General features: G+C 43.0%; 1 protein-coding gene across 3 annotated transcripts in view; it reads left to right on the forward strand.

Moving 5' to 3' along the window:
• Large1 (LARGE xylosyl- and glucuronyltransferase 1) overlaps positions 1-13,872 on the forward strand; it is a 569,590-nt gene that overhangs the window by 511,956 nt on the left and 43,762 nt on the right. For all 3 annotated transcript variants that reach the window (XM_052728941.1, XM_052728940.1, XM_052728939.1), the window contains one exon: positions 1,597-1,752. In XM_052728941.1, the coding sequence (XP_052584901.1) occupies positions 1,597-1,752 (156 nt within the window). The remainder of the gene's footprint in view (positions 1-1,596; positions 1,753-13,872) is intronic.

Below are 13,872 nucleotides of genomic sequence, written 5' to 3' on the forward strand. Positions count from 1 at the left end.
ACAATTTTGTGAAACCATGGGAAAACAATCTTCTGGAGCCTGCCTTACCTTCCTGGACAGGGGTACCTATCACAGTGATGCCCCATGGACTTTTTTTATTAAAAAAAATTCAAATTATTCATTGCTAGTAGTCACAACATAACTTACAAGTAGTAAGAACTACTTATAAAAACAAATAAGTACAAATAAATATTAACAATCAAGTACTTAGAATAATTTTAGTGCTTATTATACTCTAAATATTCACTTACTTTTCTCAATTTTCCCTTTTTTATTTTTTCTTTTCAAGCAAGTCAGAAAATATATGCCCAGTGCCTTAGTTCTCATCTGGAAATCACAACAGTGTTCCCAGCTTTGATTTTGCTCTGCTCACCTTACCAGGCACATCTTTACACACAGTGATGGCCCTAAAACCTAGTCTGTCATTTTGCTCTCTCCAAAGAACCTGTAGTGGCCAAGGTCTGAGTTCCAAATGTTGGCTTCTCAGGTGTAGGAGATCAGCCCAGCTGGGTTTCTTCCATGCCCCACCCCATGCTTCAACATGACCACATGCCTCACATTAGCTCATCTCTCCCAGAAACCATGTTCTTCTCCTCTGAGCCCCAACTTAGGCATTTTCCATCATGCTTCTATTGGATATTTCAGAGCTATCTCTCTTCCATGCTTTTCCCTTCACTGTGCCTTCTAACTACCTATTGGTGGGCCATGAATATTCTATGGGCAGTTCCCAGGGTCATGTGCCTTAAGACATCTCTCAATCTGGAAAACTGAAGATGCTAAGGAAGCCAACATTTTTGTGAGTGCTTACCCAATGCCAGATTTGCACATTCATGTGTTTACTTTTCATAGCAGTTCTATGAGACTCACTCAATTTTGTCATAAGACAATGACCACACTTTTAAACAGGAAATTTAATGTTTAGTAGTGGTAACCAGGCATAAAGTATAGATATGGCCCTGAAATAAAACTTAAGTTAGAAATTGCAGGAGACAGTTAACAATGTGGTCCTTGAAGAGCAGAGAGAAGAAGTGGAAAAATTCAAACTCACACCCTTGAGGGCACCAATGTCAGAGGCAGCTGCTCTGGACAGAGAAGAAGGGACCATGGAGCTTATTGTGAGTGTTGAGAAATCTGTGACATGGGTTTCTGAAAGGAAGGAAGTACCAATGGTGATGGAGAAGGCGGCCAAGTGATGTTCTCAGTACCAGGAACCTCCAGGGAGGAGCTATGTTTGCCACTTCTAGGCCCCAAGTGTCCTTCTCCTAAACAGTCTGCATCACTAAGCAGTTTCTGGTCAAAGGGTCCCAGCCTCTGCATTGCAGAGCTGGGGGATCCCAGAGATGAAAGTCTAATAATGGCACATGCAGGAACTGTGGATGCTCCTGTGACACAGAGAATAAGGGAACTTCCCCACGATTAAGTGACAGCTTAGAACAGAGGCAAGATTTGATCCATTACTAGCACTGGTTCCCTACCACTCTGCCAAAAATGTAGAATGAATGAGTGAGTGAGTGAACTACAGACACAGGGATCATACTTCATCCAGTCTGTGTTCTGTGGCCCTTGCAATCTGACAGCCTCTTTGCCACCCTTCAGGTCATCCACTGGAACTCCCCTAAGAAGCTCCGAGTGAAGAACAAACATGTGGAATTCTTCCGCAACCTCTACCTGACTTTCCTGGAGTATGATGGCAACCTCCTACGGCGGGAGCTGTTTGGCTGCCCCAGCGAGACTGATGTCAACAGTGAAAATGTGAGTGTTCAACAGATAGTGGGAGAGATTGGCCACATTCTCATTTGTCTGTTTTGGGTTCTTGTTGGGTTCTGCAGTCAGCTCAGGTCTGGACCTTGAGGTCCAGACACACCTTACCTGCCATGGAATCCATAACCCAATAGAGCAATGGTCAGATCATCTGGTCACTTCCTGTGGAGCAATGTGAACTTGGAAGGAGACATTAGCTCAGCGAATGGGTCAAAGTGGGTTTCCAGGCAGAACAAGCCATCAGATTTGCATTGTCTGCCTCATGGCCAGGAAACTCCCAAGTTTGTGACAGTGAAGGCATCTATATAGGACACATGATTCATTAGTTGGAACCTAGGTACTTCCACAGGTACTGGCTCCTTCCTATTTGGTTTGGGCAAGGAAAGTGTAGAGTGAAGAGTTACAGGAATAGCTGAAGATATTGGGTATTTTTGTTGTTATTGTTATTTCCTATTCTTTCATATGCTGTAGCTCATTTTTGTTCATTGAGTCCTTCTTTTACTATTGAAAAGTTCAAGGAGAGAAATTAGGCAAGTTGCCCATGGTAACAGAGCAAGCAATTATGCTAGCTATGACCAACACTAAATTCTTAAGAATATAAGAAAAGAGTTAGCCAGGCAGTGGTGGCGCATGCCTTTAAACCCAGCACTTGGGAGGCAGAGGCAGGCGGATCTCTGTGAGTTTGAGGCCAGCCTGGTCTACAGAGCAAGACCCAGGAAAGGCGCAAAGCTACACAGAGAAACCCTGTCTCGAAAAAAAAAAAAAAAAGAAAAGAAAAGAACATGGTAGCCACAGGCAACATAGAATAGAATAGAATAGAATAGAATAGAATAGAATAAAATTAAGCTGACCTGAGTTTAACTATATTACCTTTGTTGACACAAAAACCACAGATCTCGTCTTAAAGGGAATAAAAGATAGTTTATTCTTGAGCCATTTTTAGTGTCATGGCCCAGGAACACAGACTTAGGTCATCCCAAATTCCATGTTCCAATGTGGAAGCAGCTTTATGAAGTTTTATAAATTCACAGAACAAAAATAATCATAAATCAAGACAAGTTTAAAATATATTGGTTGGTACTTCAGAGGCAGGTACAGCAAGATGGGGAAAGATGCTCTCTTAGCTTTTGGGTTGATGGAAGCTAGTAATATGCTAAGTTAATAGATTATGAAGGGTTTTATCTATTAGTCACAAGATCTTATTTCTTAGGGGTAGGCAAGGAATGGCTGTCCTGGAGAGCTAGAACTAACCCAAGATAAGGTAGTTAGCCTCAAGTGCATTCAACATCCCAGTCTCTCCATAGTCTGAAACTCTCATCAATCAGTCTCTGCAAGCAAAGCTTCTTTCCTGGAGTTTTTGTTCAGACCTTTTCATTTCTACCTATGTGACCTCAAATGAGATACCCTGTGTCTCTGTATCTCTGTTTGCTTTGTTGCAAAATGAGTAAAAAATGGCCTGTATGCTTCCCAGCTCAGCATCTATATATTAGATTCTAGGAAAATACATGCTACTTTGTCTCTTGTGTCCTCAGTATCAGATACACAAGAAATTGTTTCATTCCTTCAGTATAGAAACACATGTTTCCTCTCATTCTGAGCACTGACACAGGTGAAATAGGGACTGGTGAGATGGCTCAGTGGTTGAGTGTACTGGCTGCACTTCTAGAGGATGCATTCAGTTTCCAGCACTCACATGGCAGCTCATCACCATGTATAACTCCAATTTCAAGGAATCCGATAGGCGTGTGGTACATATACATATATGTAGGCAAACACTCGTACATTTAAAATGAAAATAAATCAATCTGTTAAGACAGGCAATGGAAGGAAAGAAGGAAGGGACAATGGTCTCTCCCTCAGGAGATAACTACCCAAGCTATGAGTAAAAATGATTAGCTAATAGCCAGTGCTACAATGCATTGACCAGTGAGAAGCCAGGCAGATTCTTTCTTTGGGGAGAAACAAACTTGAGATGAGGAGGTAAAATTTACACTGAAACCTGAGTGACAAGAAAGCCAGCTGTAGTCAAGCAAGGGAGATACATTCCAGGTAGAAAATGTACCTGGTGCAAAGGTACAGAGGCAGGACCAGTTTGAAGAACAGGGTAGGGACTAGTGGTTGGGAGAAAGAAGACACAGCAGGTAATAATAACCAGATGGAAGGACATGTGAGCTTACAAACAGTCCTTTGTAAACTAAGGAAAAAGTGTCTGAATCTAGAATTTCCTTCTGAGACTGGCAAGGCTTTTATTGCTATCTTAAATGTTTTGAGATGTCTTTTAGAATCCCCGTGGAAGGTCATGAGACCTTCTTGGCCTTTGATGGAGTAACTGATCACAATACCACTACTACCTTTGGAATCACACTGAAGTTGCTACTTGCTCCAGCTCTTCTCCTTGTCCTCCTAGACTCCTTCTCAGTGTCTACAGTTCACTGCTGGCAGCAGAGAAGGGAAGCCAGAAAGCACTTGAGTCTCTCGGGCTCTGAGAAGCACTGTTTCCATTAACCCCATTTCCCCTAGCTTTTCTCTTTGCTTAAATCAGAGTTTGTTCTCACCACTAATGGTTGAGTGCCTGCTTGGAGTTTTCTCCCAAATGCCCAGTGTAAACTCTCTTATCCATCATTTTCCCGCTGTGGCTGTCTACCCATCATCTGCATCCCTGATTTCTCAGTGTTAACTTTAAGTACTTCAAAGCCTGTCAGTCTCCTCCTTTCCCTGTATCCAGAGGATGTAGCAGTCACTTTCTGCCCTTCTCAGAACCTGGAACTGTGCTTGATTGTTCATTATGTATATGCAAATGCAAGCCATAGTCCAAGGGCTTGGCAGTGCCCTGATATGGACATCAGATGCTGAGCCATATGCAAGCTGCCACTTAATAACTCCTGGTGAAGCAGAGAGAACAGGCTTTCCAGGCCTGAGGGTGCTCTGCTCTAAGCCCTTAGCACCCCAGCCTCTCCCCACCAAGTGCCATGTACCAGCCACACCCCCCATTGGTCTTATATATGTGTGCTTTCCACCACCTAGAATACCTTGTCTCTGCCTGCCATGTTTAAATTTTCTCATTTAAATGGCAACCCAGAGTAACCCCTTAAGTCAAATTCTGTGATCTATCTCATTTTCTTTCCATCAGAAAATTCACTACTATCTGCAGTTACAAAGACTGCTTCTTTCCTAGTTTTTCCTCCCGCCACCCAAAATATAAGGCTTGTAGGTTGGAGACTTTGAATGATTCTCCTCTCAAATCCACTCCTAGAACAGAACCAGGCATATGATAAATGCTCACAGAATGAACCTAGTAAACAATTATAGAGAGAATAAAACACCAGGTAAAGGCAGGCAAGTGAAGAGGCAGGGGCAGAAAACAGTGTGATGTTGGCTTCTGTTTGATAGTATTTCATACTGCAAGCTACAGCACAAGGGCTTTGGCTGGTTTGGGAGTTTGGGCTAGAGACTATTGATTTTATAGGCATGGTCACATTTACATTTGAGAGAAGTCAGTGCAGAGAACAAAATAAAAGAGACAAGACTAGACACAGGAAAGCCATTTAGAGACTATGTTCCAATCCAGGTAAAGAGATGATAATGGGGTTGAACTTGGCCAGGAGCAGCAGGAATATAGAGCTCAGCTGGAATGATTCGTAGATTCTAAGGACAGAGGAAAAGGTATAGCTAGCACTCATGAAGGCAGCAGGGTCCTATACCCTGCCTTACAGATAACTTTGTTGGCTAAATTGCAAGCTGAATCATCCAGCAGAGACAGAGACTACATGCAGAGATAGACAGTCTGTGGACATTGCACTCCTAGTGGCCTAGCTCTATGGGAAGTCCACCACCTGGGCAAGGGTGAGGTAAAAACAAAGGCAAATCCAGGGTCCTGTCCAAAGATGATGCTTTGAACTCTAGGAAGAGGCCATCAGAGCTGACACAGTGCACAGATGGCTGTGAGTCTGAAGGAAGCAGTCAAGATCCACTTCACTTGACCCTGATGGGAACAGGTTCCATAGCAGACAATACAAGCCTCAAGACTTAATCTTCTACCCAGCAGATGCTCACTGAGTTACCAGATACAGGGCTAGTGATGGGACAAGATGCTCTTAAGATTTCACAGTGCTTGTCTCCTAGGGAATGCAGACAGGCATGAAGGTATCATAGGGTGGCAAGTGCCAGCATGGTGGTAGTGCTCTGAGAGTACACTGGGAAAGAGTGTACTTAGTCACATGACTAAGAGAGAATTTCAGTGAGAGAGATGTACTGAAGGAAGATTTTTTTTAAATATATTTTCCCCCAATATTTGAAAGTAAACCTAAAGTATATGCATTATAGGCAGACACTCTATGACTACACCCCTAATCTCTTTGTTTTTCTAAGTTTGGCTTTCATTTTATTTTAAGATGAAAGTTTTGCTAGGTTTCCCAGACTGACCTCATGCTCACTCTGTAGTCCAGGCTAGAACTAAATATGTGATCCTTCTGCTCCCCCAAGTGTTAGGATTGCAGGCCTGCAGCTCAATATGTGGCCAGGAGCTTAGATCTGAAGGCTGGATAAGTAGGAATGTGGAGTCTACAGTGTGGACTGTATGGGAAGAAGCAGTGGAGAACAGGCAGACACAGGTTATAAAGGATGCCATTTTCATGCCTGCTCAGCTATTTCTTCAGTGGTGGTAATGAGTGATGGTGATGATGAGTGTGTGAAACATCTAGAGATTAGAAACATTCATTTAATAGACACATGACCTCAGCAAAATCCCATAAATGCTCTTAGCCCCTGGATTTACCATCTGATCAATGGGGACAGGGATGTCTTCCTGAGTGTTTCCTGGCACAACATCCAAAGAGAAGGTCTTGCTTTCAGAAACACTGCATGCATTGGTATTTGGCTTTTGTCTGAAGGTAACTGTCATTTCCTGAATAGGATCAGGTTTAATTAATACTTCTACTGGGGGGATGGCTGAGAAACAAACCTGTGGAGTCCCTTAGAAATCTATCTATAAAGCATACGTACAAGTTGTGCCACTTTTGCTGTAGGTCAGGCAATCCTCCTGAGTAAGAGATTCACAGCAGGAAGTATGGGCCATTTGGTTCTTCCTGATGCTGAAACCTGATAATAATAATGAGGAGGAAGAGGAGGAGGAGGAGGAGGAGGAGGAGGAGGAGGAGGAGGAGGAGAACAATAACAAGAATATAGTTAAGGATGTCTTAGTAAAGCAACTTAGGGAGGAAAGAGTATATTTGGCTTATACTTCCATATCATTCACTGTTCATTATCAAAAGCAGGGTAGGACTCAAGCAGGGTAGGAACCTCAGGGTAGGAGCTGATGCAGAGGCCATGGAGGGGTGCTTCTTACTGGTTTGCTCCCCATGGCTTCCTCATCCTGCTTTCTTTTTTTTTTTAATTTGTATTTTTATTTTGCAATACAGTTCAGTTCTACATATCAGCCACAGATCCCCTTGTTCTCCCCCCTATGGCCCCCCTCACCTTCCCCCCAGCCCACCCCCATTCCCACCTCCTCCAGGGCAAAGCCTCCCCCGCAGACTGAGATCAACCTGGTAGACTCAGTCCAGGTAGGTCCAGTTCCCTCTTCCCAGGCCGAGCCAAGAGATCCTGCATAGGCCCCAGGTTTCAAACAGCCAACTCATGCAATGAGCACAGGACCTGGTCCCACTGCCTGGATGCCTCCCAAACAGATCAAGCCAATCAACTGTCTCACCTGTTCAGAGGGCCTGATCCAGTTGGTGACCCCTCATCCATTGGTTCATAGTTCATGTGTTTCCATTTGTTTGGCTATTTGTCCCTGTGCTTTATCCAGCCTTGGTCTCAACAATTCTCGCTCATATAAACCCTCCTCATTCTGGCTAATTGGACTCCCAGAGATCCACCCGGGGCCTAGCCATGGATCTCTGCATCCAGATACCTCAGTAGTTGGATGGGGTTTCTAGCTCGACAATTAGGGTGTTTGGCCATCCCATCACCAGAGTAGGTCAGTTCGGGCTGTCTCTCGACCATTGCCAGCAGTCTGTTGTGGGGGTATCTTTGTGGATTTCTGTGGGCCTCTCTAGCACTTTGCTTCTTCCTATTCTCATGTGGTCTTCATTTACCATGGTCTCCTATTCCTTGTTCTCCCTCTCTGTTGTTGATCCAGCTGGGATCTCCCGCTCCCCCAAGCTCTCTTTCCCTTGACCCTCACCCTTCATTACTCCCACTCATGTCCAGGCTGTTCATGTAGATCTCTTCCATTTCTCAGTCATTGGGCGATCCCTGTGTCTTTCTTGGGGTCCTGTTTTCCAGGTAGCCTCCCTGGTGATGTGAGTAGCAGTCCAGTCATCCTTGTTCCACATCTAGTATCCTGCTATGAGTGAGTACATACCATGTTTGTCTTTCTGAGTCTGGGTTACCTCACTCAGGATGATTTTTTCTAGATCCATCCATTTGCCTGCAAACCTCAGGATGTCATTGTTTTTCTCTGCTGAGTAGTATTCCATTGTGTATATGTACCACATTTTGTTTATCCATTCTTCGGTTGAAGGGCATCTAGGTTGTTTCCATGTTCTGGCTATTACAAACAATGCTGATACGAACATAGCTGAACAAGTGCTCTTGTGTGTGGTTGAGCATTCCTTGGGTATATGCCCAAGAGTGGTATAGCTGGATCTTGGGGGAGATGGATTCCCAATTTTCTAAGAAAGCGCCATATTGATTTCCAAAGTGGTTGGACAAGCTTGCATTCCCACCAGCAGTGGAGGAGAGTTCCCCTAGCTCCACATCCTCTCCAGCATAAGGTGTCTTCAGTGTTTTTGATCTTAGCCATTCTGACAGGTGTAAGGTGGTATCTCAGAGTTGTTTTGATTTGCATTTCCCTGATGATTAGGGATGTTGAGCAATTCCTTAAATGTCTTTCAGCCATTTGAGTTTCCTCTGTTGAGAATTCTCTGTTTAGCTCTATAGCCCATTTCTTAATTGGACTGTTGGGCATTTTGATGTCTAATTTCTTGAGTTCCTTATATATTCTGGATATCAGTCCTCTGTCAGATGTGGGGTTGGTGAAGATCTTTTCCCATTCTGTAGGCTACCTTTAATAGAAAAATATATTTTTCGCAGTAGCAAGCACATTACCCCCTCCATCTCCCTAGCCCCAATTCATGATGTCAGTTTTGCTTTTTCTTCATCAGAATATCTGCATATATGGAAAGGCTGCCTGCCACCTGGTTCTTAATTATTCTTGTTAACTATAAGAACTGCAACAGTTGTTTGCCTAAAATATGCATTTTCCAGAATGATTCTTGGGTATAGGATGAAGAAATCTAGCCCTAGACTAGACCTATGACTTGGGGTATGACTCCAGCTTTCTGTGAGCTTCTGTTTTCTCACCTGTAAAACAGCTATTAGTTTAATCCATGATGGTCATGTTTAGAGGGCTAAAAGTTAAGGTGCCCAGTGTACCACCCACTACAGGAAGTTCTTGTTATGTGTGTTGTGAAAAGTTTATCTGAGACATCTTTCCTTCAACCCCCTCTGAGATCTCATATTATATCATCTCTGAAATGAGTAAGGCTTACAAGTTCAGGTCTTTTATGCTATGAAGGTGATAGACTGGCCATCTGTGAAGCTCTGTTCCCTGATACTAAGCCCACTAGGAGAAAAAGACAGCAGCTTCACCATGGCTCTCTTAGAAGTTAAAAATAAGACACATATAAACAGATTCTATAAACACTTTATGACATCATTCTGTACAGCACTACCAAGGAGCTTGTTTGGAAACATCTGTACCCCCAGAGAAACCCCAGAGGAAAGCCATGGACAGTGACTGGAGCCCTAAAGATTTGCTGAGCAGGGCTCCTCACCAGTTAACCTCTGTGGACATGTTAATCTCCAAAGTCTTACAAATCACAGTGTGGCTAGGTGGATCAGGGGAAGAGATGAAAAGAAGAGGAACCTAGGATTAGAAGATTCTGTGGGCAGATATCTAGGTACAGGCTTGTCCTTTGTAGCTTGCTTTTTAGTTCCAGGTCAGCCCTACCTTGTACAGAGTCTACTTCCCCTGAGCCCCTGGTCGTGCCCATATATTCAGGTAGTTCTGTATCTTCTTCTGAGACTACCTCGTGAAAAATCAGTGGGATTTAAGGTGACCTGTTTAAATTTTCTGTAACCCCCTGTAAAATTGAATCAAGGATATGAACTTGATAGACTTTCAATGACAAAATAAGTTCAGGCAGTATAATGGCTAGTATTGTCAACTTGACAAAATCAAGAGTCACTTGGGAGATAGACCTTGCAGAATGCCTATGGGAGATTATCTTACTCTAAGGTAAGAAGACTCACCCTCTGTGAATGATGCCATTCCAAAGGTAGGGTATCTTGAACTCTGTAAGAGTGAGGAAATAAAGCTGAGCACTCACATGAATTCATTGCTCTCTTTTGACTATGGACATAATGTGACCATCTGTTTCAAGCTCTTGGTGACTTGACCATGATAAATTGTAACTTGAAAGTATGAGCTAAAATACACCCATTTTCCCTTAAGTGACTTTTTATCAGAGGATTTTATAATAGCAACAGAAAAAAACAAACAAAAAAAAACTAAAATAGGCAGGTTGGCAGCTTATAATAATGTGCCACCAGCACTTGTTCCCCAAAATCAAGTTGTACTCATGATTACACTGACTTTCAGGCTGGGAAGCAGCATGGCAGAATGCTTGCCTAGCACCTAGGAGACTCTGGGTTCCAATCCCAGCACCACAACAAAAATAGAAATTGCTGACTTGCTTCTTTGCCTCTCCTTCTAGACTACAAGATCCATTGAAATGCAGAAACAAAGGCCTCGTGTTCATCTCTAACCTAGAGATTGATATGAAATAAGAGCCTGCTAATTGTGTCTGGGAAAAAGGATGTCATGCCTTTTTCTTTTCTGTCTCCTCCAAGCCTAGTCAGGGCCTGCAGAGAGAGCCCTTCTGAACCTTCACTGAACATACTTGAATGTGGGCTCTTCCTCTCATGAAAGACTGAAAATGGCTTCTTGTTTGGTCTCCTGAGTAAAAATGTCCAGAATACCTGGAACTTGTTGACTAATACACACAGCAGATAACCGTGAGTTAGTGATATTTCTCTCCCTGTCTGTGTGGTTCAACAAAACTTAACTACTTCATGGAAACCACAAGAAAGAAGAGCCTTGGATGAGATCTAAGGAGATGAGTGTGGTGCCCCAGGCTCTCTGAGAAAATCTCTGGGGCAACATCCCCCCTCTCACCCGATGTGTGTGTGTGTGTGTGTGTGTGTGTGTGTGTGTGTGTGTGTGCATGCTTGTGCAGGCCAGTGGCACACTCTGGATGTCCTTCTCTATTACTCTGGATGTCCTTCTCTATTACTCTCCACATTCATTTTTTGGAACAGAATGTCTCACTGGACCTGGAGTTTCAGGGGTCCACCTGTCTCATCCCTCAGCACTTGGGGCACAGATGGGCACAATCATTTCTGGGTTTTATGTAGGCGCTGGGTATCCAAACACAGGTTCATGTGCTGTGCTGTGAATGCTTTACTCACCGAGTTATCTACCAAGCCCTCCACATTTCCTCATTTTTAATCTGAGGGCAGCGGGACCAATCCTTATCACCTCATACAAATGTTAAGGGGAAACAAATAGTGGATATGAATTCCATTTAAAGACAATTTAAATTCAAAGTAATTTGAAAGCATGAGCAATATTCTTATTGTTAGCTTACCCACCAGCATTTTTATCTGTTGTTCCAAGACATCAGAAAGAAAAATCTCTGAAGTGGCCTCTGAGATTCCTTCTTTGGTCTATTGGACTTTGTCTTGATTACTTGCTAGTTAAGCAGGATGTTGTTGTTGGTTGTTTTTGCTCTTTTGTGGGGCCTGCCACCCAGCTCCCAAATAAATCACACACAGAGGCTTGTTCTCAGTTATGAATGCCCAGCCTTAGTTTGGCTTATTTCTAGCCAGCTTTTCTTAACTTTAAATTATCCCATCTACCTTTTGCCTCTGGGCTTATACCTTTTTCTTACTTTGGTATATCTTACTTTCACTCTTACTTCTTGGCTGGCTGGGTGGCTGGCCCCTAGCATCTTTTTCTCCTTTTCCTCTTCTTTCTTTTCTCCCAGATTTCTCCTTCTCTTTATTTTTTCTGCCTATCTGCACCACCTATCTTTTTCTTGTCTTGCTATTGGTCATTCAGCTCTTTTTATTAGACCATCAGGAGTTTTAGACAGGCAGAGTAACACAGCTTCACAGAGTTAAACAAATGTAACATAAAAGAATGCAACACATCTTTGCAGCATTAAACAGTTCACAGAATAAAGATATGTAACACATCTTAAAATAATATTCCTACAAAATGGTATGCCTAGTAATGTAACACAAGCAACTATAACATGGTTCAATATTCTGAGCAGAAAAATCCAAGTGAGTTTTCATAATTGTCATATGGCTCTTCTTCAGGTTCAGAAGCAAAACCCTTCTTATCTTGTTTCTGCCCTCCATGGAACCCTGGATTCCTCTGGGGAACTCTTTTACTCTGGCTGTCAGCCAAGAAAAGAACACAATATTTGTGTCTGAGACTCAAAAGTGCAAGCCTATCTGTCTGAATGCAAGGAGCTGAAAATATAGCCCAGCTGTGTTCCCAGAAAAAAAGAATGTGGGTATTGGTGAGCACAGAGTGTCTCTGCTACTTAAGTAATGCATGCACTAAATCTTCTGTAGCTGTCTACATCTGCTCACCACTTAAAAGCCAGTACTGGGGATAGAGGATTGGATAGAAATGCAATCTGGTTATTTGAGGGCTGGCCATGGGAAAATGAAAATGAAGGAAGATAACCATCCTTAAAGTTCCATCTTGGGGAACTCTGGTACACAAAAGGGCTTTTGTAGATAGCAGATATAGTCTTCACCCAGGGCATGTCTGTGTCCCTTGACCTTGACCTCCTGGAAATAGTTACAAATAAATTACTTGCTGCAACTTATTTTGGGGTTTGTTGTTACTGTTGTTATTGTTTATCTGGATGTCCTTCTCTATTACTCTCCACATTCATTTTTTGGAACAGAATGTCTCACTGGACCTGGAGTTTCAGGGATCCACCTGTCTCATCCCTCAGCACTGAGGTCACAGATGGGCACAATCATTTCTGGATTTTATATGTTACTGTTGTTATTTTCATAATAAAATTTTATGCACGAGTGCAGTATGTAAGTCTTACAGCTCTGTGGGGAAAGGTTTCCCCAATGAAAGTGTTACAGTGCTGCTGCTCTGGTGGCAGGGTGAGGGTGTTCCCCAGTTGCAAGTGTTACAGCTCTAAAGGGCATGTGTCAGGAGCCAATGAATACCACAAAGTCACACCACACAACAAACTTCACACAAGAGATTTATTGGGATGGAAAAACCCAGGAGGGTGGCTGCTTCTGCTCAGGTGAGAAGCAGCAGAGGACTGAGCAGAAGATAGAGTTTATATAGTTTCTTGGGGTTGGGTGGGGGGAGGCTTTCCCGGGTGGTCTAGGATTGGAGGGATTTGTGGCCTGGTCTTGGGGCAAGCTCTGGGACTGGTGGGATTCTGTGGCCTGATCTTGAAGCTCAGGGATTGATGGTTTTGTTTTTTGTTTTTTATATTGTTTTTGTTTTCGTGGCCCTGGTCTCTTGCTTGGGTTCAAGCCAGAGACAGTGTATTCTTTCCTTGGCCCTAGACTTGAGGTCAAGTCAGGATCAGGGTATCCTTTCCTTGGCCCTGGTCTCAGGGTCAAGTCAGGGTCAAGGTGTTCTTTCCCTGCCTCTTTTACCTTGTATAGTATATATCATTTCCATTTCTTTTCTTCCCTCCAATTCCTCCCTTTCCCTGTCCTACTCACTCCCAAATTCATGATCTCTTCTTCTGTAATTAGAATGGGGTGTGTGTGTGCGTGTGTGTGTGTGTGTGTGTGTGTGTGTGTGTGTGTGTGTGTGTTGCATACAAAACCTTCTAAGTCCATATTTATTTTAGTATTGCTCATATGTACATGTATTTAGAGATGACCACTTAGATTAGATATGTTGTCATTATGCAGATCTTGTTTAGTTAACCATATTGTTGAGATTTCATGGTTGCATACTTGCTGCAATTTAAACACCATAAT

Source organism: Peromyscus californicus, unplaced genomic scaffold (assembly GCF_007827085.1).
Source record: "Peromyscus californicus insignis strain IS unplaced genomic scaffold, ASM782708v3 Scaffold_8__1_contigs__length_139910024, whole genome shotgun sequence".
In the NCBI taxonomy this organism is placed as follows: domain Eukaryota; kingdom Metazoa; phylum Chordata; class Mammalia; order Rodentia; family Cricetidae; genus Peromyscus; species Peromyscus californicus.